Genomic DNA, 25,683 nt, shown 5'->3' on the forward strand with positions numbered 1-25,683 from the left:
TTATTTGCTCTGCACATTACGCTTCACCCACCGCATCCCCACCCCCACCCCCACCCCCCCTCCCCTTTTCTGTCCTGTTGCATAACTCAAAGTTAGATCAAGCCTGATCAACTTTCGCACCGGTTTGAGCTTGCAAAGATTCCTGCCATATGTGTGTGTGGAAGTGTTTACGGCAAAGAAGCTCCTCTTACAGTCTGCTCCGGGTGCTGTTGTGGACGCACGGGCCCCAGGCTCGCCACTGCCAGCTGACGGAGGGAGCGGGGAGGCCATAGGCGGTGCAGGTCAGAGTCTGGCTGCTGCCACTGGGGTACGGGTTGGAGGGCTCCGCCACCTCTTTCTCATGGATCTGGGGAGGAACTGGGGGAGAGGAGAGACAAAAGAATAGAATAGAATAGATCTTTATTGTCATTATACTCATGTACAATGAAATTTCGCCTGGCTTCTCTCGATGTAGTTAAAAATAAAACAAATAAATAAAAACAGTTGTAAAAGCAATAATGGCAGCATAATGTTACGAGTTAAATTGAATTTACACAGTTAAATTAAATTTACACATTTACAAATTTATATTAATAAATAGATGTGATGAATAGATGAAATCGTTGTGTTTAAATTGTGTCTGTGGTAGCAGTCCCTGAGGGTGGAGGTGTGTATGTCACAGTCCTTGAGGTATGAGTGTGTTTGCGGGGGGTGGGGTCAACCATTCATTCATTCATTCATTGTCTTTACTAGGGATGGGACGATAAGCTCATCTCACGATACGTTTCGATTTCTTTCATCATTCTAGTAATGGAATCAGCTTGTTAGAATGTAAACAACAATTTAAAAATGTCATTACAAAGTGCAAATAATATAATTTTGATGTAGAGCTTGTGAAATAGCGATGGTCAAGCCGTCTCATTTGTGATTACTATGACAGAATAAAATAAAGCTAATATCGCAATTCATTTTTCTGCCCCACGATACGTATTGTCACATTTTTGTTTTGCGATATATTGAATTTCACTATATCGTCCCATCCCTAGTCTTTACCCGACTATTCCTATTCAAGGTCCATCACAAAGTTAATACAGATGAGGCAGACAATCATCCTCACACTCCCATTCACAACTATGGGCAATTTAGTTTCTGTGTGGGAGGAAACATGCAAACTCCACACAGAAAGGGTCGGGTGAATATGTCTTTATATGATAATGCTTCAGTGATTGTTCCTTAAACCTGTACAGTATATTTTCCATACTACACTATTTTCCTTCTCTTATAAAGCTAGTGAACCCCTAGGGCTTTGTCAGGGGAATGTTAACTGCAGCCGTTTCATGTTTTTTTTCACACCAAACATCTGGCACGATCTCCACTGAGGGTAAAGATATAGAGATGAGTATAGACCTGTAGGCTGGTTACCATTGACAACGAGAGTGATGTTGAGCCTCCTCTCCAGCGCAGCGGCACTGTTCTTCAGCACCACAGTGTAGTACCCAGAATCCTCCTGACAAACATCCTTGATCTCCAAAGCGTGGTTGAGGTGCTGCCTCATCCTTTTCATCCGGAACTCTGGACGCTGGCTTATCAGTTTTCCGTCTTTATACCTGGATACCACACACACACACACACACACACACACATCACAGCTCTTAGATCCTCTCTGGGCATAATTAAGCTTAGCGCCTATCCACCTCTTACATCCCATGCAGATACAGACTTTTATCCTCATTCCATATGGCATCATGTTTGAACTATGGGCATGTTTTCCATTCCTTGGATGTAGAAATATACCAGAGCAGTTGGATGTAGTTGTAAAGACAGCTATAAACACCAAACTTTGTGTTAATCTCCTCAAGGTAGTTTACAAAGTCTTTGATTCAGTTGGATGAGAATGATTACTCTGTGAATGTCAGCTGTAGGAGGCCCAGTTACACTATTGGAAATGACTCATATTCAAAAAATACACCAGAGCGTGTCGTCTTACCATTGGGTTTCTGGTGCGGGGTAGGCAGACACTTTCACTTGCAGCTTGAAAGACTTCTGGCCAGCAGTTACCTCCACCACTGGTCCATTTCTGTAGTCAAGGCTGATAAATGGCTTTTCTGGAATAAGAAACATTCACTCATTTATGAAAGATACACTCATTACTTCAGATATCTTTTCTTAGCTACAGACAATCGTGATCAATAGATAAACAGAAGTAGTTTGAATCCTGAGGTTATCCTGCATTGGCTCTTACCATAAACTATGACCTGAGTTTCTAGGGTTTGTGTTGTCTCCATGCTGGTGACGGTGCAGCCGTACGGGCCGGTGTCGGTGACATTGACACTGTGGACGGTCAGGATGCTGACGGCCTCTGTGGCACGAGACAGAGCCTCGCGCTGGAACTGGATGCTCACCAAACTGTTTGTCTGGTGGGGACAGACAGCGGAAATTCCCTCGTCAAGTTCACATTTCATTTCTTATTCAATTAATGAAAATGTTGTTTTTTTTCAGTGGGTTAGGTAGCGTACCTGCTTGCCAGGGTAGGACCACTTAATGTCCACCCCTGCATTGAATTCCACTGATGCTGTGCAGTTTAGGGTGAGGGCCTCCCCCACTATCAGCTCCACTGGGTCCTCAGGAAACAGCTTGACATCGTAAACCTGACTTCCTGTGCGGGAAAAAGAAGAGGGGGAGAGAGAGAGAGAGGGAGACAGAGAGAGAGAGAGAGAGAGAGAGAGAGAGGTCATGGTGATATCGTCAGCAGTTTTTCCTTCCTTTCAGGACCAGAGGAAATGACTATCCTTTGGACCAGAAGAGCCATTCTACTATAAAGGAGCTGTCTGTCACATACTGACATTATTTCCATTTATTTGTCAAGCTATATCAATGGAGGAAATTAAAGTAGAATACAGTCATCCCACCCTTTGTCCAATCAGCATCCTCAATAGAAGATAAGAGGGAAAAAGTATACTATGTGAAAGCTTTGGACCTTGGCCAAGCTCTCTTGACTGGTGTTATTCAAACCTCTCTGCAGCCACTGGAAACGATGAGGAGTGTGAAAAAGTGTGTATGCGGGTGATGTCTGTTGCGGGTGCAGCAGACTGTGATCGCCTGTTTGTTTAAACGCTCCATTAGCGTTCCGAGTGACGGCCATGGAAGACTCGCTCTCAGTTTCTCCTCTGAGTGATGCGGCTGTTGCTTTTGGCCGGCAGCAGTGGGTCTGAGTTCCCTTTGCGTCTGAAGTGAGAGGTGAATGATCTCACACAACATACCAAAGACCCTCCGGGGCTCAGAGTTCACTCAAAATGAGAGGGAACCACAGCACAAAGTCTCGCCTCTTCATCTTAGCTGCTTCAAAATTTAATTATCTTTCCCTTCCTGTTCTATCTTTCTTTTAATTCGGCTCTCACAATGGCACATGTCGCCAATAAAAAGGGTGAGGTTTTCTCAAAGAAATGAAATAATGAAATAAAATCCTTCCAATTGTCAGCATTAAGGCATAATTGGCTCACTGGCTGCCATGCAGAATTATGGTGACAATGTTGCTAGCCCGGCACCACCTTTGATTTTCTAGCTAATTTCTTTCTCAGCAAGAACATAGCCTCCAGTCTAAATTAAATATTTGTACTGGGACAATTGTGTTTTTGTAGCTGACAAAGGAAAAGTTATTTTGGTTCTCTGCTAGTCTGCATACTGGAATACTAGAGGGGACGGACCCCATTTAACCTTTGGAGTGAAAATAGTTACTCTGAAGCTTGTGGCGTGCTCTGGACAATGGATGTGCCTTTTTACCTGTGGTGTGAATCAGGTAGTTGGCGGATTGGTAGTCTTTGTCTCCCAGGGTGGCTATGCATATGAAGCCGATGAGCATCGGCATGCTGTCTAAGACGTGTCGGGGAACGGACCAGCCTCGCTTGTTGTCCCATGTCATCGCATCCTTCTCCAGAGGAGTGGGGTACTAAGATCCACATGACACACACAAACAAAAACACAAAAATAATAACTACTTGAGCTCAAAGCATCGATCATCAGTTAAGCCATCATGTGACATCAGTTCCATAACAATTAGAGGAATGGAGAAAGTGAGAAAGTTGTGGTGAGTACAAACCGCATGGAGAGTAACGTTGAGGTCAGGGACCGTGACCAGACACGGCACCACTATGTGAGTAGAGGAGCGCGTGATGAAAATGGTCTCCAGGCCATTTCCGCTGCCATCGCTGTAACTGCTTCTCCTGAGGAAGGGCTGGTCAGGGTCTGGATGCAGACAGGAACATGGCGCTGTTAAAGGGCAATCCCTGTGCACGCTGCGGTAATGGCAGCTATTACTGAGGCAACTTGGTGAACAGACAGCCAGATACCTCAGAGCCTGATAATCACCCCTAAAGACACGCTGTATGGACAGTTTATCATGATTACAATGCATTGAAACAGTTCACTCTGTACCCAGGCAGTAAATAACATTTATAACTGCTCCTACATGGCAACGGAGAGACCAAGAGCCTGGAGGTCTAATCCGCCTCTAAATAATGCTACAATTTCACCTCAGGCTGTCGGTTAGTGGAAAATCTCTCTCTTGTGTTTCATCCATAACACCTTGATGTTTTTCTCTGTATTGTGAGCTACTCACCACTACTGTAGCACAGGGCTTTAGGAGACATCAGAGCAATTGTGTCACCAATTTATATTGCTGCTCACCGGGGCAGCTGTTATCACTACAAAAGCCTTCTATTCCCACCGCATGAGCGCAGGCTATTAGAAAAACGCTTATCTCCCAGGCTTTTCAGCCAATACCAGGGACTTCTGTAAAGCAGCCAAAGATGTTGTATGAATATGACCTGCTCGGTTCTTATTTTTTTTCATGATAAGCTTTCTATTATTCTCATGCTCGCATACTTTTACTGCACCACTCAAAGCAATCACTTCAAGCTGTTGGAAGCCCAAACAATGGGTCCTATCGAGAGGCTTATGTTTCTGCCCCGCGGTGGTCAAAATACACAGAGGTAACAGAAAAAACACACAACTCCTAACAGTTAAAGCACTGCACAATAAATCACCCCAGGCAATCGGTTTTGGAAGAGGAGATGTCCTGCTTTTGGGCAAGCAGATTTTACAAAGGTTCAGGGATACGAGCCTGAGTGTGTGTATGTGTGTGTGGGAGTGTAGGTGTAAATGTGTGTGTACATCTGTGTTTGTGTTTGTGCAAAAGTGAGGGTGTGCTTGTGTGTGTGTGCGTGCCATGTCATGCATTCACATGTGTGAGCGCAAATGTGTGAGTGTGTGTGTTTAGATGATAGTGTGCGGTGCGGAGGGGGCAAAGGGGCGAGGTCTGCCTGTCTAACTGAATCCACATGTGTCCCGTCTCATCCTGCCGCACGTTGGGCCGAATTTATGGACGCGATTTCATCTGCTTCTGATCAACCCCCTGGTTAGATCTGTGGAAACTGTTTTGGCACCTTGTCAGAGGGGATAAACAGGCGTTTCACATGAATGGACTGGTCAGCAGGATTCCCCTACATGACAATCATCTGTCTCCGCTCTCCCACCCTCCCCATCCACTCCGCTCGCCCTCTCTCTCTCTCTCTCTCTCTCTCTCTCTCTCTCTCTCTCTCTCTCTCTCTCTCTCCCACAGCACCAGGAGCAAGGCAGGAGGAAGAAAAGACGTAACCCTTAAGGGGAACTAGGAAGTCCACTGGCCTAAAATAGAGAAAGCAGGAGTGTCACTTTGTTGTGAACAAAAAGAGACCCTGAGACTTGAGTTTTCACGCTTGGAATCCTGTTACTGCACAAGGCAGCATGCAGTCAGGAGAAAAAGATTAGTAGCAAAGCCCCTAACATTGTGCAGCTCTTATCAGATTTGACGGTCTCAAAAAACAATGACACCACATGAAAAGCCAGGTAGGATGGGCAACAGATGAGTGGAAAATGATGTATTGTTATAGTTTGAAACAAATATGCTATCCCTTTATTAATTAGAAAAGAGAATGTGGCTGTTCATTCCCTACCTTTATCAAACGCCTTTCATCTCTCATTTCCGAAACATTAGGCCCGCCAGGCAGCTTCCAGAGTGTCACCGAGGCAAAGTCAACAACTTAGAAAACCTTAATAACGTGGGGGCCACTTTGATATTGAAGCATATTTCAAACAGGAGATCTATTTTCAGTAGGACGTCTGTGGTTTTCTTGTGAACCTCCCAAGGAAAAGAGAAACTAAAGACAGGAACCGCGCAGCCTAGCCAAAGAGCGGCAGACCAGGTCAGGGCCGGCAACTGAAAGAAGGAGATGAAACACGCTCCGCTTGGCAACAGAACCAGACTGAGCAAAACATACCCCACATACTGACTCACTGCTACAAAATATAGATTTCTAGGAATAGCATAAATACCCCTCATGGATGTAAATACAATGTTTTATCACAAAGAGAACATCACTTTCGTAGCTGGCATGTACGTCACTCTTACCTTTAAATGAAAAATAGATTTAAAGACTCTTTTATACTGAATCTTTTATACTGAGCCGGCATTAAAGACACAAACATTAAAGACCCCGTGAAATGGCAAACAGGATGTTGGGGCGGGGCATAATGCAGTGAGGGATCATTCAAAAGTCTAAACCAATGGAATATGAGGCGATTTTATATGCTGGGAGGGGTGCAGAGGGGCGGGACTGTTTATATTTACGCCTACTAGTGCAGCATGAGGTCACCATGAAAGATACAATGTTTTCCATGAGGTAAAAGTACTGGGAGTTCATTTCATGGGGACTTTGACATCAGCACGGTGTGTGTTGGTGTGTCCCTGTGTGGTGTGTGTTGTCTGTCTCGGCGACTCACCCCTGACGAAGACGTAGATGTTGACGGCGGTGGTGCCGTCGATGATGGCCTTGACATCCCTGTAGTAGCAGCGGTAGTAGCCGGTGTCGTTGGCCCGCACCCAGCTCAGGACCAGGCTCTTGCAGTACGGCTTCCCAGGCTGCCCCGGACACTCCCTCACCCAGGCCGACCTCTGCCCCGGGGCCCCGGTGGGCTGCAGCTCGGCCTGCCGGTCGCTCAGCTCCTGTCCCACCAGAGTCTGATCAGGCCAGGCCCAGGCCAGTGTGCGCTGTCCCCTGAGGAGACGCCAGGGTCAAAGGTCATGGGACAGATCTCACAACAAGATGAGGTTCTGAATGATCAGAATTTATTGCCCACAGTTGACATTAGAAAAATAATAAAGAAAAGATTTGATTTAATTTAAAAATAGTAAATTAAAATCAAATTTGGCATGTGTTACAAGGGGCTCGTTCCCATTCCAGCATTCAGTGTCACGTTTTGGCTGTAAAAGTTGATGAGTGGAGAGACTGAAGCCCTAGGGATGTGGGAGTGTACGTGTGTGTGTGTGTATGTGTGTGTGTGTGTGTGTGTGTGCGGGCATGATCCTATAAAATTCCCCTCTGCATCCACACACCACTGCTTTGTCAAATAAATTTAGTTATGGGTAGATATGTTATACCGGGGGCTTTATGAATGAGATTGAGTGCAATCATAATGGCTGTCTGAAAAACGATAGGCACGCTTTCACCACCTGCCTCCACCGACTACAAATGTGCACGTTTGCAGACAGTGCCAAAATATAATGACTGAAAATGACTCACAGAGCACAATGAATGTATTCTGTAGGCTATTTTAATGCCCTCATGAATAGTGTCTGCCTATCAAACTGCACATTGTAAAGACTAAATGGACTAAAATTAAACTGATTTCTTCTCTCGCAAGATTCTCAGGAGCACTGGCCATGTGAGGTTTACATGCACACAACTATTTAAGTACCGTGATGGAGAAAGGCCAAAGATATCACCAGCTTTCCAAAGACATAATTCTTGCTACCGTAGAAAAAAAAATGCTTAATAGAGTGGAGCCTTGGCAGCAACCAGCGCAGCAGAGATTTCATAAGGATAAAGAATGGTTATAGGTGGATTCATATCTTACATCGCTTCAGTTTAAAACATACTGTTGGCTGTGTTTTAAGAACAAAACTTCTCTCTGTGCCCTCTGACCATAACATAAGGGCGTGCACTTTTTGTTTGCATGGTTTTGCATTAGACAGGTGGGTGTTGGGGTGGCTGGGGGGAGTTCACTTTACACAAGGAAAATCAAGGTGCTGTGAAAACCGGACTAAAAACTGACTTGCAGTAATAATGTGTGCTATGAATCTATTATGATATCCTAAGGTCAGTATCATGGAGTAGAAAGTGCAACTTTTGGTTTTGCTTGTACTGTTATTGTATGTTTTTGTTCCTGAACTAACAAGAAACATAGACACACACACACACACACACACACACAGGCGCAGCACACACTGCAAAGTACCTACCTGCATGTAATGGTCAGTGTTTCGTGGACTGGAATCACTAGATCGTCTTTGGGGCTGTCGAGGGTGGGCGGAGTCATAGAAAAGCCAATCACCAGACCTGAGGGAGCGAACAGAGCAACTGCGTTAGATTTATGTTACAAAAAGTTACCGAGGGTCAATCAGGACCCAGTGGTTTTGACAGCGCTGCTAGTAGCCTGTCAAATCTCTGAAACACATCGGGAATCTGAAATCCAACACGACAGCAGCTCAGATAGCATGTTGTTCATTACATTTACAAGCTGTAAGGCAGTCTGAGGGAAAGGCAGCCGGGTCCCTGCCGCTGAGAAACGTCCAGGCAGACAAATCACAGCCCACTCATGAGGCGATGCCGCTTGGAACTGCTTGCTTCCCTCTCTGAAATAACCGTGGAGACCATTGGCCTCTGATTCATTACCAGCGCATTCACTTCATTGACTTGTGTTTGGTTAATGTGGCCAGTCGAGAATGTCATTACCGTCTTGAAGTTCCCTCAGGGTGCTATTAGCACTCAGTCAGTCCCTACACCTACGGTCTATCATATATAAAAGTGTCACCATGACTTATGCCCCACCTGGATACCATTAGAGATGAAAACACACACAGCAATAGCAGAGCGAGGGAGCGCAGACCGAGATGGCTTTTCGAAGCTGGAGAGGCATTCTTTGTATTTACGAAAAGCAAATGATGACCATTTTTCAAATCTTGCTTAGTGTTAGTTCGAAATGACTCTGATATGTGTGCTGTATTTATGCACCGTATTGCACTTTCCCAGCAGAGTGAACAAAGTAGGGGGGAATTCAAGGGCAAATAGTACAGCAATGCTACATCAATGTAAACACCTTTCAAGAGTAAACATGTGTTTCATGTAAAGCTTTTATTGCATGGTACACAGTATCAACCTCTTTCTTCCACAGCCATAAAAAACTGCCTATCTCTTTATCACAAGGTTATAAGCGTCAAGCACATGTAATAAAGACAAAAACAAAAACTTCTTCCTCTCTCCAGTACCAGCAGCAATTTGATTTCACAACAGTCAGCCATGACCTCACGCCAATCAAAACCCAGTGTTCTGGACAGCTGTGTTTCATGTACACAAAACTCATTCCTCCGACACATCCTGCTGCCCACAGAGCACAATAGAGCGAGGCTACTCTTCTGTAAATATTTGTTAATCATGTTTACAGCGAAGAGCTGATCCCGATGGAAAAAGCCTGATCAGCTTGGGTTCCCTCCAACATTGCACACAGAGAGAATCTCAAAGATCCCTTTAACTCAAAGCAGCTACTCTAACATTAAATATATCTATATACTGTATGTAAGAGTAGCTAAAGGAAAAATCGACCCTCAGATACTCTTATACTGTTAAATGTCATCAATCGTCTTCATTTGGCCCGTTAACCACAGGAATAAGAAAAATACCCAGAAATGCATGGTACATCACCAATAGCTGTTTAAAGCTGTGTTTAAAGTGTTTTAGGGTACATTTTTCGTTTAAGTTCAAGTCAAGTCTTCATTACTATATTGTTTTACGTGGTTTCTTCAAACAATGCCATATCTTTTTATTATTGCTAGTGTTGACCCTCTTGCTTTCTTTCCCACTTTTCATATATTGCAAATATCTTCATTCATCTCTGCTTGGGATCACAGTGGCAACCACAAAACCATCGAGTGATGTCTGTTTCCTTCTTTGCTCGGGTATTAAAGTTGATTTTATGATGATTTAAAACCACACAAAACCCACCAAAAATACACTTAAATGAATGCGAGCTGGGACAGCTAATATCACCATATTGATAGAAAACAAACAAGTTTGGGGGTTGAAGCGGGAAGCAGATATGAGCCATGAATCATTCCCAGCTTGGCTCCCAGCAGGGTATTCCTGCCTGGATGGGCCTCCTCTTTCAGAGATCTTTAACTCTTCCCCAGAGGAGAAGTTTAGTTTCCACAACATATTGTCTTAGCTGAGATGTGAACCTGCCACCACCTTCGGTCACATCCCCACCCCACCACAACACGCCACTGCCCACTGTGTCCCACTTTGGGCAATAGCCAGCATGTTTTCTCCCAGTGAGACTGCCAAACAGCTACTGTGGCTGTGTGGCTCTGGAAGGATCAGACTGCACCTATTTCAGTCGATGTCCTGAGACACACGTCTGTGCTGCTTGGGTCAACCTAGATAAACAGGGCCCAGACATAAATTTACAGAGGGGCCAACACAGGGCCCCCCAGAGCTACGGACAAGGGGAAAGTGAGAAAGGAAATTCCTGTCAGGACAGCTCACACCTCCCCTATTTTGGGAGTAGCAGATTTCCTACACACGCTGAGGGAGGGGAACAACAGAAATCGTCTCCTTGCCGAGTCCCAGGTGTCTTTAGAAGGACGGCTGGCTAGCACTGGACCTCCCACACCTTCCCCATCCACTGTTGTAACATTCATGAATTCAGCCTCTCCTGTGCCCACCAAGGACAGTGGACCTGAGTATTTCCCTGTGGCCACAGATGGAGGGCATATTGTATCATGCAGGATGTTGTTCAAATGACAGAAAATCCTAGTGTGAGACATAGAATGAGAATCAAATTCATTTTACCTGCCATGTACAATATCAGAATTTGTCTTTGCAGTACATTTCGACACCATATGGTACAAGGACAAAGGACACACTGCAAGGCCCTGTGTGAGACTTAGGACAGACAGAAGACATGTACATATCTCTCTACATACATTCAACATTCAGTATAGCCTGAATAAAAGTTATCTCCCAGAAATACAGGGAGAAATAAGGGTTACAGGAATGTATAGGGTGAGGTGAGGTTGCGGTGTGGGAGAATGGCTTTTTCTTCTTGAGAGATGTGCAGCGTGAATGCTAAATCCCGAGGTAAAGCGCTAGCTGAGTCTCAATGATGAATTCTTGCCTGACGATCGATGGAGAGATAGCGCACTTCTTTTCATACTCACACACTGGCTCCTGACAGAATGCAAAATTGAAATCTTTTTGAAATGTCATGGCTGATTACTGTGCCCTGAGAGACAAGACAACAAGGCGTGGGAAGTGTCTTTGGGAGGGAAACCTGGCAAACATGCATTTTCTTTAGAAAGAGGACTTCGGCTTTGACAATATAAAATGCTCAAACTTAAGGTAAAGTCTATCACCGTGCAGCAAGAGTGTAACATACCGGCGGGCAAAAGTAGGCATCACACCCACACAAAGTCACGGGAAAAGCGCTTTGAAGTCAAGCAGAGTGTTTCTTGGATCGCTCAAGCTGATACAACTCCATGACAAACGTTGCTGTATTCTGAGCTGAATGCCGCCGACACGGTCCATTTCCAGGGTGAGGCGGAGGCTAATGTGCGCCTGATTGCTTGTCTCAACTTTGGATCTCTTATATGCCACTTGTCATCTTTAGTGGTTCTCTCTCCCTGCTGGAGGAGATGCCACAGAGAGAGCCTCAGTCATAACTTAATGTGTGCTGGGTTATGGCTGCGGGCCAAAACAGACACCGACTGCTCTAACATTTTGACACTTCGGATTGATGAGAGTGGAAGGGGGGCAGTTTCTAGGACTTATATAGATGACTCTTAGCCATTCTATATAACTGATGCTTCGGGAGCTGTTATTTATCCTCTCCGTTCTCCACAGAGCTAGTGTGTCATAGTGATGAAGCTGGTGGGTGCCAGATGTCAATATCTTCCATATGGATATATACTGCATGTTTCCAAACTGTGAGTGGCCGGAGAGGGAAGTGCTGTGAGCCTGTCAGTTATATAAATGGTTTGAGAAGATGTATAATCCCATTAGAAATTGTTTGCTTTCTGTCAAATGTAATTAAAAGCACAAATCTCTCAAACGTACAGTAATGTGAAGCGAATGCCAAACAAAACCAGATACTTTCATAGTAGTTCTTGGGTGATAGCATATCTTGTCATGATAATAAACACGTTTGCTTGGTATGCTGCAACCATTTGTAATGGTTTTTATGACAGATGTCAGCATTGTAATAAATGTTATCACTCAGTGCACTTGACAGCACATTAATTCTGTCTTATTATACAATAAACAAACAGTGAAGCAAAATGAGGCCAGCAGTCTATATACAGGCACGGTTTCAAGGCAGTGCTGTTTAGCTGTTTCAGCTGGTATATAGTCAGCACAAACAGTATGTAGGTGGACAGTTCAATAAGCAGGCACAGCCTCAGCTGTGAACTCAAGCGTAAGGAGACCCTGTTATCCTTTTGTACACAACGCTGCAACTTCAAAAAGAAAATGACTAGCTCAACAAAAATATTGAGGCAATCTCTGAGTATACTACAGGTTCAAGAAAATGTGTTTCAGTTCCCTTACCAAGACTTTCTTTCAAGAGTATCATCCTTTAAGAGTAATATCCTCTGTCTATTCTGTTATTTTGTAGCATTTGTTCCAGTTGCAAGGTAGGAACAGTAACTTTTTCCTTAACTCTCCTATTATGTTTGGGGTCAATTTGACCCCATTCAACATTTAACGTCTCTAAAAACATGATTAACATTATTTTTTCAGCTTGATACTTGATGATGTTTCCTAATTTCATGGGGAAAACTGGTAAATATAAAATTTAACATGATGATATGTTTTCAAGGTCATGTAGACCAAACAACATTTTTCATTACTAACTGCTATGTGTTACTTGCTGATGTTCTGAAGTGTAAACTTGGATAACACTTTCAATTACAGTCATTTTTTGTAGGTTTAAATTGCTGGGGTCAATTTGACCCCAAACATAAACAATGTCTGTAAATTCTAACGTAATAGGAGGGTTAAAACAGAAAACATCTATCAAGATTGCTTGGCCTACAAACTCAAAAGGACGGTGATTGGCTTCTTGACAACTACCTTACAAATGTGGACAGGGGCAGAGAGCCAGAAAAATAGTTGAGATTGGTTCCCCTCTTTTCCCATGCATTCCAGCTGGTGCTGAGGAGATAAGCAGCAGCTTTAGGTGATTAGCTTCAACCAACAAGAAGCAACATCACCATTTTAATCTGAAAAGATAAAACGTTATTCATATGGTGATTTACTCCTTTTGCTATCTTATGATTACACAGGGCATAAACACTGAAGTTTACATGTGGTAAACTTCTCCTTCAGGCAGAAATGCACCAACAGGCAGCTTAGGGAGGGAGTTGTTGACAAGTATGTGTTACTCTTGTAGCTGATTTTCTATGGAAACACTTGAAATGACAAAGACTCTAATGACTTTCTAAACCTTACAATATTGCATTCAAAATATCTGACACACTGATCACTGAGGATTGTCAGAAACAATTAAACTAATTCTTAACTCACAAATAGCAATTAAACTGACTCCAACCATTACCGATGATGCAAAAGAGCCTTTTGACACGGCTTCCTCTCGGGGAAACAGCCCACTGAGCATGTCCTTGTAAATACATGACACAGTGAACTGCCCATGAGAAATGTGATTTCTCCGTTGTTGTGAAAACCCATTCTCACTATGGGAGTGCTGCCTGTGTACACTGCCCTGCCCCAGCCCCAGCTGGTTTTCTCAAGCAAAACACGAAGGATTTAGTGGCCTAAAAAAAACTTAAGATGCTTATGTTTGTTTAAAACGGCAATAAAAGAGGGGATTCGATAAGTACAGGCAATGTGCTTTGGGAGGTAAAATCGAATTAAGATCAAGGAGATGATGAGGCAATGAAAACAGTTTTGTCAGCCTTGTTCCCACACATGCCAATCATGTGACAGGGATCATATAGAGAGATGGCTACATTAGAGACACAGCGGCTCACGCAGCTGGTCTCTCTGCCTGCTCGGCGCTGCATGCCTCCGTCATGATGGAAGTGCCAGATGTATGTATGAGCTAAGTGCCAGAAGTCTGAATTTTTCAAGGACGATTGTGTCTGTTAACTCAACATATGCATCAGGCTGCACTTTGATGTCTCGGCTACACATACCCCAGCTGACAGTGAAGAAAGATGTGTGAATGGCAGCCTGTCAATTGAAAAGTGTAAACAGCGTGCCAAGGTAGCGTCTAGCTCTATATCTTAGTCTGAAGGGCCAGAATAGTGAGAGGCGCTGGAGAAAGACTGATGGGTCCAAGGGTGTGGGATTATTTCATCAATTTTAGTTCTGTAAAATGTGACAGCAAGTTTTAATTCTTGCCAAAAAAAAAAAAAAAACGCTGAAAAATATACCCCCAGTTACTTTAGTTGGGATAATTACAGGGTTCGAACTGCTGTAAAATATATGCTAATGTGCAGTTGTGGCCGCCACAGAAGTCTCCTATGATGCTTCTATTCTACATTAACACTGCATATAAATATATATATGATAACAAACACAATGACTCAAATGACCGGTTGTCATTTCGCACGCCTAATGACAGCTGTAAACAAGCAGACTATGAATTATTAAAGCAATATCATCCTAGAGTGGCTTTATCTAACTTCAGGAACTAATCCAAGGTAGGTATCCTATAGGTCCAAGTGCCGCACCAGAGTTACAGAGTTACAGTGACGGTTTCTATCCAAATGTATTACCTGGTTGCTGTTGTCTATGAATCTAAATGCAGATTTTCCCCAGTGACTGCAAGGTCTATAGATCTTGTTCTCATTTACATCTCTCGGCATATGTGGATTCACCTTATCCTTTCACTGAGCCGTCCTCGTGGCTTATAGCATTTGTCACAGTCAGGGAATTCTCAACTCAGGATTTCCAGCCTATGGAGAACTCCTGCTGACAATAGATAAATCATACACATACAGTGGAAGGAGTCTAGCTGCCATAAGGCACTCTAAGCCAGTTAAAAATGTAAAGCCTTTCTGACAGACAGACAGATACAAGGCATGAGACTGGAGCATCAAAGGTATGCGTGGAGAGGAGCGGTTCTCTCCCCGCGGGTACGGGGATACATTAAAAAGCTCGTGTGAAAAGCGGCGCAATGTTTTTTCATCGCCAGCAAATTTCCTGTTTTCTTCATCGTGTTCATGCCTCTCTCACTTCCTTTTTTCATGGACAGTGGAGGAGATGTTGCCGTTAGTGTTTCCTTGCTCCTCTGTAGTTTTTGTCCCTGATCAGTCACATGACAGGAACAGGAAAAGAGGAACGCTGTATAAACAAATAAAGCCTTTCTGAGAGTCTCGATTTAGCAGAAAGGATGCAGCGTGGCAGTCTTTCAAAAATGCCCACAGAGGTTTTCACAGATACTCTAATTGTGATAATATGTTGGTGAAAAAACATCATATCACAGCATTCAAGCCCTTGTCCTTGTACTGTTCTCACTTAAAAGCCTTGAATATTCAATTTGTATCAGTCTATAAATGCAACTGCTACTTGTGTGTATTGCTCAAGATTTTGTAAACAGAAAGTGAATTGACATTTTGACATTAATCATATCTGCAAAAACATCTGCTTGCCTCGCCGTTTATGCTGATTGGAATCGGGGGATGACAACGGAATTGAATCAAATTCATTTCTTTTAGAGTAAGTCATGCCTATCTTCCATATTCAGTTGGAAGTATTCAGACATCTTATCTCTGAAATAGAATACATTCAAATAAAATCAAATTGTAAGGGGATAAACGTGCCTTGAAATGAGACAGTTAACCAATTATCTGGAACTGAATTACACTTTTAGCTGGAGGGTTCTATAGTTACAGTACGTAGGTGACAATACAGCCGCATAGTTATTTCAGTGACACAGTGTCTGGCTGAGGAAATCTGAAATAGCCCCGCATGTCCGGCTGGGGATGGGAGGCCAGCCAGGAGGCCAGCCGGGCCACGGAGCAGACCTGCTCTCTGGGATGTGGAGTCAGCCGGCCCCGGCTATATATTCTCTCTCGCTATCTGTCTCTCTCTCTCTCTCTCTCTCTCTGTCTCCCTCCCACCCTCTTGCCCGCCCTCTCTCTCTTTTTTTCTGAAAGAAATAAAGTCCACTTCCTCTGTCATCTGGACACAAGGCCGGGCCAAGCCAGGCGACAGACTGACTGGCAGACTGGCTTTGATTTCATTGTTAGTATGGAGGAGGATGACATGCACTGTGTCCCTGTCCTCTGCATTATTGGGAGTTAGGCCTTTCCAACATCCTGCCAGAGGAGGGGTGCAAATTAAGGATGCAGCGGTGGGCCATCTGGGCTGGTTTCCTATGTTTAAAACCTCTGTCCCTGACTAAATCTTCCTGTACCTGCCTCACAGGCACACCGGACACCTCAGGCCCTTCCTCTGTGGCAATTCATTTTCACATGTCATCATTTTTATTATTGAGAAATTATTTCCCTTGCTGGGAAGAGAACGAAACACATTCTGGTAACTGCTTCATCAGGAGGGTACTGGGTCCCAAATCCTCCATTGCTGACTGCGACATTTCTGTTGTGAAACATCTAAAATATTTGCATGCCTTTGAGTACCAGCAAGGACCAAGGATTAGTCCGATCTAGGCCTGCTGTGGTCTTGCACACTCCTAAAAGACCTGCTGTGCGTGTTCTGAGGCCAAACTTTGAGGAGCCCCATTAACGTGCTTGTTGCCTAATTGGAGGAGATTCAGGCCATAAACAAGTCTCCGCTGCCGCGTCAGATGTCCCAGTGAGCTAAATCAATGCGGCAGTTTAAGTTGCCGTAGCAAACAAGGCCAACGGAGGGAGTGGGCTGGGTCAGCGAATCGGTGTTGAATGCCTGAGGGGGGGGGGGGGAAACTGGCAATTTCCTCCTGCTTTGCCAACGCTCTCTTTCCCATGAACCTCAAGTGACCTCCCATGACAGGGCAAGAGGTATCACTGACCGATGAAACCCTACACTCACTGTCCAGTCGCACCCCTCCACACACAGCTGCCTCAGCGTGAGCAGCAGCTTGAACATAATAGCGACGGTGGCTCTCGTTAAACTGATAAGCGTTCTAAATGTTGCTTGTTCCTAAGCAACGCAAGCACTTTGGAGTCTTGTAATATCCGTGCAATAGCCACCGTGTCCCAGGATTCAGTTTCTGTCTCTAAAATGTGCGTGGAGTGATCAAATAATAAAGGCAATAGATGCCACAAAGCAATTTTCATCCAGAATCTGTCAGTGCCACTTACAATAAATAGCTATTCTCTGGCAATTGCAGGCGCTGAATCTCATGCAATTAGTCTTAAATTGACCGATAGAGAGAATTTGTAAAATGCTAAGTCAACACCAAGGTAAACATTTGTAAATTGGCATATCTGCTAATGTGTGACCATCACTCACTCAGACTGAAACCTCCTAATTAAGCTGAACTCCAACTGGCCAAATCTGGCCAATCGACATGGTCTTATTTTGATAAACTCCCTAATTTGTTGGGAAAACCATGTTCCTGTCAAATCAAATCCTGATGGGACTTGTTCACCCAGATTTATCCTGAACTGAAAAACGTGCAGTTCTCATCGTTATTTCTTGCTTTCTCACTTAATTATGGATGACATTGACAAATAATATAATTTACCTCCCGGAGAAAAGCACTCACACATTTGTGCAAAAAGCCCCCATTCTTAGCTCATAATGGGTTGGTTAATACATTCATACATAGTTCAAGAACTCCTTCAGTGAGTGAAGCATCACTAAAATTAATCACTGCCTTTTGTTGTCCTCCACTGACACAACTGTAATATGAAACTGTGTGCTGTGTGAATGTGAGGGAAAGGACAGTGAGAGAGAGGTAGTCAACAGATTAAACCTCTTCTGCATGGTAATTACGTCTCGTGTGGGAGAGTGTTTAAGAATGCTATATGTTTCATTTTGCAAGAGAAACGTACAGTGTTTCAGCAAAGTAGTAGCTGGTTGTCTCAACATTTGGAGTGGAGACACTGCGGCATTCAGACTGAAGGGATGATGTTGAACGTGTTAATCACCTTCCATTTGTAATGCTTTCATTTACAGCCAACAGAGAGTCCGTCAAACGCAGACCATGATAGACAACACTGCCTGTGATTCAAACGGAGGATCAGCAAGCTATTTTATGCCATAATGAGGGTCAATATGCTGTAATGAGGGACGATAACTTACACAGAGCACCTAATTGTCCTGTCAAGTAATAAGGGGACCATTTAGAGAGTCCTGCCATCATAAAAACAGGGCACAGGAAACATAGAGGGGTCAGAAAAAATACACAGATGGTTTTCATTAACTATCTAACACCGACTGGACACATATTTGGCGTTTGCTGCAGATTCCTAGTGTTGAAACAGCTTATCTCTCAGCCTTAGTCATACTCTGGGTGGTGGTGTCTGTATAGAATGAGCTGCTAGCAAACGCTTGACGAGAATGTGTATAACCAGACGCCCCAAACGCCCCGCGGGCCTTGCTACCCCGTGCCTGTGATGAGTGAGGCACTGGACTCCCTATTTATTTGGACTTTATTGCCCGAGAGCTTCCCACACGGAACAGCAGCATTCCTCTCTCTCCTCCGGGCCGCTCCCCAGCTGATAGAACAAGATATTCATGGACGGACGCTGAGGGTCTGAGCGAGTCGTCTCCTTGGAGTCCTGAGGTTGAATCCTGAGATCAGCGCTGAGAATAGGGGGCTATTGTTGGCTAAAACAACTCGACCTCTATAGTGGATGACTAGAATAATACCCAGAGTCGAGAGTCAGATTTCTGGGATGATCTGATCAAGCAGAGGTATGCGTACAGAAAACACTCCGCTAAAAGCAATATCAACACTATGCACCCAAGACACAGAGTAAGCCAGAGCTCATTCTGCTCAGGAGCTCAGCGGCAGAAAAAACTTTCATATGTGCTTATTCTGACTGGAAGGCACTTTTGCTATAGCGAATTATGAGACAGCAAAAACAAGGAAGCCAAATGTAGCTGGATCAATCAATGAGTCATAATGCAATTATATTCCAATAGTAGCCTGAGATAGTGAAGTTGCACAGAAAAGATTTTTTTTTTTAATAAGAGAGAAATTCAGTGGCTGTGTAATAAATGTTGTGGAACTACCATTATTCAAACCCCGAGACGGTGCGTGACAGGAACACAGTAGCAAAATGGCTCGGGGTGAAATCTCAGAGCTCCGTAAGTGCAGCTGCTGTGTAAATTACATCCTCCCACCTAAAATGACAATGACTTCTGGGCTGGCAGGTCTGTGGTTTTCTACAATCACCGTGTCCCTCCATCCTCTCCTCTGACAGTCGGTGCTGTCGTGCCTGAATCGGAGACCATGAAGTGAGCTCCTGAAACGCAGCGCCTGTCTTTTTACTGTCACATTTGCATTTGTTTTGAAACAAATGTTAGGGTTAGGGTTAAGAAAATACATCAAATTGAAACGGCATCCAACGGTTTCAGAGCACACTGCCTTTGCTGAAGAGAGACAGGTATTTAATCCTCTAAAAGAAGATTAAAGCAACATGATTAGGTTTATTAACAAGATTTTTTTTAAGTCTGAACACGCACCTTGCTGAGATCAAGTTCTTTCCTCTGAGTCTGACAGTCTATCTTGTGATGCCATGCTCTGGATTCATAAGGGAAATATTTATTTTAGCGATGCACATGCCCTCATTTAAATCAATGTAAACAAAACATTATGTGTCTTATCATTAAATACAATTTGATTTGATGTAGTGGGCAAACAGCTGCCCACATATTGATCAATGAGTTAGAATATGGGCTCTTTCTCTCCTGCTCTACCTTCATGTGAGTGCACACTGGCATTCAAACTTACAGGTACATAAGGCGGTACATAACACTTTATGTCTTGACAGGGCTGCAGGTTACAAAGCACTGTGGCTTAACCAGAAAGACTCTAAAACCCCTATATGTATTTCTCATGAGTGTGTGTTGCGTAGGCCTCAAAACTGTGGTATGGCTGGGATACTCAAAAGCACATATGGTCAGGTGAAAAAAGGTGAGAAAAGCGGAGGGGGGTTGCTTCAGACTAAATTTTCGCCAAAAGCCATTCGTCACACATAATAAATTCTGCCATCAACACCGAGAGTTGTTAATGTTTAATGTTACCAGGGGCATTTGAAGAGGCCAAGGAAGAATACAGAGCAAGCGATGCCCCCTAACTAGGATTTTGTGACGCCATTAGTGTTTAAGCCCCACTGAAAACAAGGCCACTGTTTATCTGCTTCTCAAATGTGACTGCTTCAGTGATACATATGAAAGCAGCATGAGCAATCCACTCTGGAGTTAAGATTTGGGCAGCCATATGGCAACTGTCCCTCAAGTATTCCCAGTTCTATATGACCAGCTGTTCAACAGCAATCACTGATGAACAACTCTGTCTCAAATCAGTCAGGGCAAAACCGCAAACAACATGAGTCACATCCCAGATAGTATTTAGTAAATCAAGGCACCCTTTGTATGTTACTGGTTTATTGTACTTGATATAAAACTGCAAAGCTGCCACATTGTGCATCTTAAGAAGTTATTAAGTGTCATATTCAGACATAGAATCTTATTTGTCTTAGCACATGAGAAAAAGCTCTGCCAACAGGGAGAGATAAATCCTCTTGTTTACAATGCAGTTTCACTTGTTTCAGGAATTATCTCGAAACACATGTGAATAATATCTTGAAACAGGGCAGAACAAGGCAGATCATTCCCACTAGTATCAGACTGAAAAATTTAACAAAAAAACATGGAATGGTAAATTCTTGAAACAAGTAGATTTGTATTGGAAACAAGTGAAATTATCTCACCTCACTGGCAGATGTTTTCACTTGATTTAGGGAAAGAAGACTTTAAGACTCAGCACTAGATGTAAAGTCTTGCTGAGGTGGACAGTTTACAATGACTTTGCCTGAAATCTAAGTCCATTCCAAATGATTTGACCCCCCCCCCCCAGTGTCCTGTAAGCCACCCAGAGGTCAGGCCCATGTCAGTCCAGTCCAGATTTGTCAGTTCTAAATGTGACCTACATACTCTGACACCATCCCGTGAAATCACATGAATTCAAGGTAATAGAATCTATTTTTTTCCTCCTTAGTTTGCATCATCAATTAACTTCATGTACATCGTTATCAAACTCAACAACTGCATGCCTCCCCCTAGTGCCTATCTGCGTGCTGACTGTGTGATTCCCACTGGGCGCCCCATTATTTCACTCTTCTTCTCACAAACTTTTATCATTCACGACAGATCAATAACAGCGTTTCCAGTGTCTCCCTGTTCATGTTAAGATTATATAGAAAAAACCCATGTGCATTAAGCCAACATAAAGAAGATTTAGAGCAAAGGTTTAAGGAGAAAAATGAAATTCTTGAAGGGACATGAAATAAAGTACTACGTTGCAGACCGGCGGATTGGTTTTTAAATGTATGGAAGCTACACATAGATGAAAATTAGTTCTTGCAAACTGCTGTAAATGAAACATAAAATTATAGAATAGTCAAATACAGAATAGTCAATTCATGGGTTTCGGACTGCAGCCTAACATAAATAAAACTTATTTAGGCCTCTCGAAATATAGTTGTACGCAATTCAATTCACCTCGAATCAATGAAATACTCGTTGGAGAATATACTGAAAGGCAGTATTGTCAATAGTCAACAGCTGCTCTTTACTCTCCATAAAAACTTTTGCGCTCAAAACTTTCAGATGTCTCCTCACCTGAGGCATATGCAATTCCAATCCAAGTCCGACAGAAAAATGTAAAATCTGTCTTCATTTCCAGATCTCCGGTCCAGTCCAGAAGGGTTAGCCGGTATTTTCATTAAACTCGTTAGTTTTAATGGTGGTGATCAGTGCAGAGGTGGATAAAGTATAGACCGGTAGAAAGTAGAAAGTAGAAAGTCCGTGGATGGGGGTGAAAAAAAACTCAGGTGAACCTCAGCCAAGCGATGCCTGTTCTCTGCTGAGAGGATATGCGAGATCCGAAATGCTGAGGAAAAGAAAAGCGTTTTTTCCTGTCAAAAGGATGCATAAGGCACTGAATGGGATTTACAATGATTTCCCTTTCCCTTGCTCGTGACTGGAGCGCGCACACACCCACCCATCCAGTTCATAAAATAAGCTCCAGCTGAATTGGAGGGGGGGATTGGAGGGGGAGAGGGGAGAGGGGAGGGGGGGTCATCCTAACATCCATGACAAATTTCCTTCCTGGTATAAAGATTTAATTCCTTTCATCCCTTGCGAAGAAGAGCTATAGTAATCCTATAATAAAATTTAGAGGGGTACTATGCAAATATCCCATGGGGATACAACAGAGATAAAAAACAACAACAACAACAACAATAACATAAAGTAGGCTACAATAACCTCACTGTTGAGTAGCAGAGACACATTCTAAGTCCCTATAGGAATATTCTAGGGATTTTTCCATAGGCATGCTGCTTTTTATTTATTTAAATTCCATGGATTTTTCAACTAGTCTGCATTTAAATGCATTATCAACCTTTTTGGCACCCAAATTGCTCTCCAATATCTCAGTAGGTAATCCTGGTACTATCAGGAATTCTTAAAATATTGTATTCACCCTTACGAAAAATAATCTCTCTACTTATAATATACAAGAAACTATAGAAATATCACTGAAAAAACTCTAAGCCCCTATAGTGATAGCCTAACATAGGAGGTGAACAAATATCACAATGAGATCATTATAAAAGATACACACCTAGCCCCTATAGGAACATTATAGCAATATTATATAGTGATTTCTCATTTGAGCAGCTTTCTTCTATCCACTAAGAAATCACACATTTAATTATTCTGAGGTACAAACCCACTCTCCTGACAATAATTTAACTGCAGCTTCATCTAGTCAGGTCAAGTGTCGGTCATTCATGTCAGGGCAAATAAGAAAAACGATTTATTTTTTGTCCTTATGAGTACAAATGCTTGTAGGCGTGGATCACACTATTTGAGATGTGACCTCTGCTCTGCACACATGTCTGCAGCAACACCAAGGGAATAGCTCACTGTAAAGGATCTGTAATTATTTTGGTGAAGGGTCAGATGTGGCCCTCGTGTAATGATGCCTCCAACGGAACTGGAGTGAGTGGATTTCTTTTATAGCCTTATCTGAGACCTGCTCACCCCCCCTCCGCCCACGCACACCCTCCCTCCTGAGGGACTTGGGAAAGTGTGAATGAGAATCTTGTACTAAGTGCATGATCTCCTTTGACATGTCCATGGTGCGCTGCTGCTATCAGCCCTGATTTATTTTACAGGGAGGGATACATTTCATGTACTAAATACGCAGAGAGACGAAAAGTCAAAGTCAGTTCACCAACACACACACACACACACACACACACACACACACAGGATGTCTGGATGATTCACAACTTGAGACCATAGACCCTCAGATGCCTGTGTGCATGCGTGTGTGTGCGTGTGTGTGCGTGTGTGTTCTCATGCATTAACCATACTTGTTTCATGTGGCTCCAGCTTTGGTCCAGTCAACCCTCTTATGTGGCAACAGAAGAACCTAATGTCCATTCAAGCCAGCATGATCAATCCCTAAGAGCTCCACTCTCCTGCAGACACATAGATAACATGCTATATCTCCACTTGGAAATCCATTACATCGATAATAAGGCTGTCCGACTCCAGACTCACTGCTGCTTTGCTCTCTCCTTCCCAACTGTGACTTCAAAGCTGTTAACTTTTGACTTATTCATCAAACATGTTTTTTGTCAGCAGCTGTCAGTAAAAAGTATGAGAAAACACACTTTGTACCCAAATTAATGTATTGACATTCTCAATGATTTGACAGCAACAGCAACAACAAAAAACACACATCTGGGTGCAGAGCCAGAAAACTTAGTTAACATCATGAGTGTGTGGAATAACAGGGAGTCAAAGGATCATTGCATGTTATTATGGGCACACGTTTCCCCAGATCCCTCGCGGCAGTCCACCTCTGTGACCTTCAAACACAATGTTGTGATTGAATGGTTGTAATTAAAATGTTCCCCTGGTTTTACCCCCACAGCGCCCTCGGCCTTAGAGGAAAATAAACACACTAAATCGTGTTGTTGGTCTAACAGAGCTTTGTCCAGGGAGTTACCAAATCCCTTTACGAATACAATACAGATAAAGTCATAAAAGTATGAAAACACGTCAGCGGTTAATATAACAATAAACTGCGCACATAAGCGCCACCATTCAGACAACAGTGATAACAAACAAGACGCATTATGCAGGATAACATGATCATCCCTGCTGTGTCAGATGAAAGGTTTGAGTTTATAATCCTGCCGGCTCCTGAGGGACAACTCAGGACTCAAGGACCCGTCCTTGAAGTGCCAGCACTCCATCCGGCCCATCCTCAGGTCAGGAAACACATTACGGATTCACGGCTACTACCATAGGAAGGATATGGAGCGCGCATGCAACCCACTCGCTCGCTGGCTGACGCTCATGCACATGGTCCCATCCACCACGCTGCAGCCTGCCAGGCCGCTTTGATGTGGCTCACAACTTGGAAGTCATTGTTGAAGAGGGTTTTTTTTGTTTTGGTTGGGGCAGCCACAACTTCATATTGAACAATCACAGGTCATGTTAGCTGAAATCATTCAGTGGCTAAGGTACTCTCCCTTGACTAGCAGGATGAACGCCACTGCAACAACTTACCAGCCAATTAGTCAGAAAGCTAAAGCACTGAGTGGAATACAGTTGGACAAAATTAATCTTTTCTGTTTAACTCCTGCAGAGAAAATGCTACCTGGAGTTTGAATTCATCCACGAATCTAACAATCCTTAAACAACAAAACACACAAGTCAATCATTTTCACTTCAGATGTCTACCACCTACATACTACAGGAACATGGCACTGTAAGGAAGTACCAGTTAGGGGCTCTCTCCATTTTAAGTCCACTATTTCAGTCTGCATATGGAGCAGGGCAAGCGGCTAGTGTGTGGTAAACGCACCCATTCGGTGTTGCTGCTGCACAGGAAGAGCATGGGTCCCACTGTGGTCCTGGTCATTGTGCCACTTTTCCAATCAGCAGAGGAGGCAGCGGCATCCTGCTCAGCGCGCCCCTGAGGCCCGTCAAGCAGCCGGGAGGCATCCCCACTGTCATTCTGTTTATCTGACCTTTCACCTGGCGGGAGGAAACAGGACGTCAGTGCTCTTGTGTGTTTGTGGAGATAACTGAGGGCCAGCCTATCCTCGCAGTTTAAGTGTCATGGATGGCTCATGCATTGAAAAAGTTCCACTCCAGGTGCAGCAGTGTCAGCCCCCCCACTGTTGTCTGCTCAAATGGCTCTGGATTCCCATGAATAACCGCTACATAAGTGTTTGTGTTTTGCTTTGATGATGCTCAATGGCATCCTTGATTATTTCAAGTAAGGTCAAGTGAGAGTTCAGTGAAGAATCAGGGACAAAATGTTTATTTAAGAAAGCAAAAGTGATTTGATTTATTTGCATCAACATGTTTTATAATAACAATTTGGCTT

General features: G+C 43.6%; 1 protein-coding gene across 1 annotated transcript in view; it reads right to left on the reverse strand.

Annotated features, from left to right (window-relative positions):
- Nucleotides 1-22,021, reverse strand: part of flt4 (fms related receptor tyrosine kinase 4) — a 38,110-nt gene extending 16,089 nt beyond the window's left edge. The window contains exons 1-10 of the mRNA XM_071526223.1: nt 21,888-22,021; nt 8,315-8,411; nt 6,796-7,070; nt 4,076-4,221; nt 3,760-3,925; nt 2,496-2,635; nt 2,222-2,393; nt 1,967-2,084; nt 1,402-1,586; nt 192-357 (exon numbers count right to left, since the gene is read on the reverse strand). Coding sequence (XP_071382324.1) covers nt 192-357; nt 1,402-1,586; nt 1,967-2,084; nt 2,222-2,393; nt 2,496-2,635; nt 3,760-3,925; nt 4,076-4,221; nt 6,796-7,070; nt 8,315-8,411; nt 21,888-21,945 — 1,523 coding nt within the window. The 5' untranslated portion in view covers nt 21,946-22,021. The remainder of the gene's footprint in view (nt 1-191; nt 358-1,401; nt 1,587-1,966; nt 2,085-2,221; nt 2,394-2,495; nt 2,636-3,759; nt 3,926-4,075; nt 4,222-6,795; nt 7,071-8,314; nt 8,412-21,887) is intronic.
- Nucleotides 22,022-25,683: the final 3,662 nt, after the last annotated feature.

This window comes from Centroberyx affinis, unplaced genomic scaffold (genome assembly GCF_046629955.1).
Source record: "Centroberyx affinis isolate AG114_WGS23_722 - 3 ecotype Tasmania unplaced genomic scaffold, CSIRO-AGI_Caff_v1 ptg001395l_1, whole genome shotgun sequence".
Lineage (NCBI taxonomy): Eukaryota > Metazoa > Chordata > Actinopteri > Beryciformes > Berycidae > Centroberyx > Centroberyx affinis.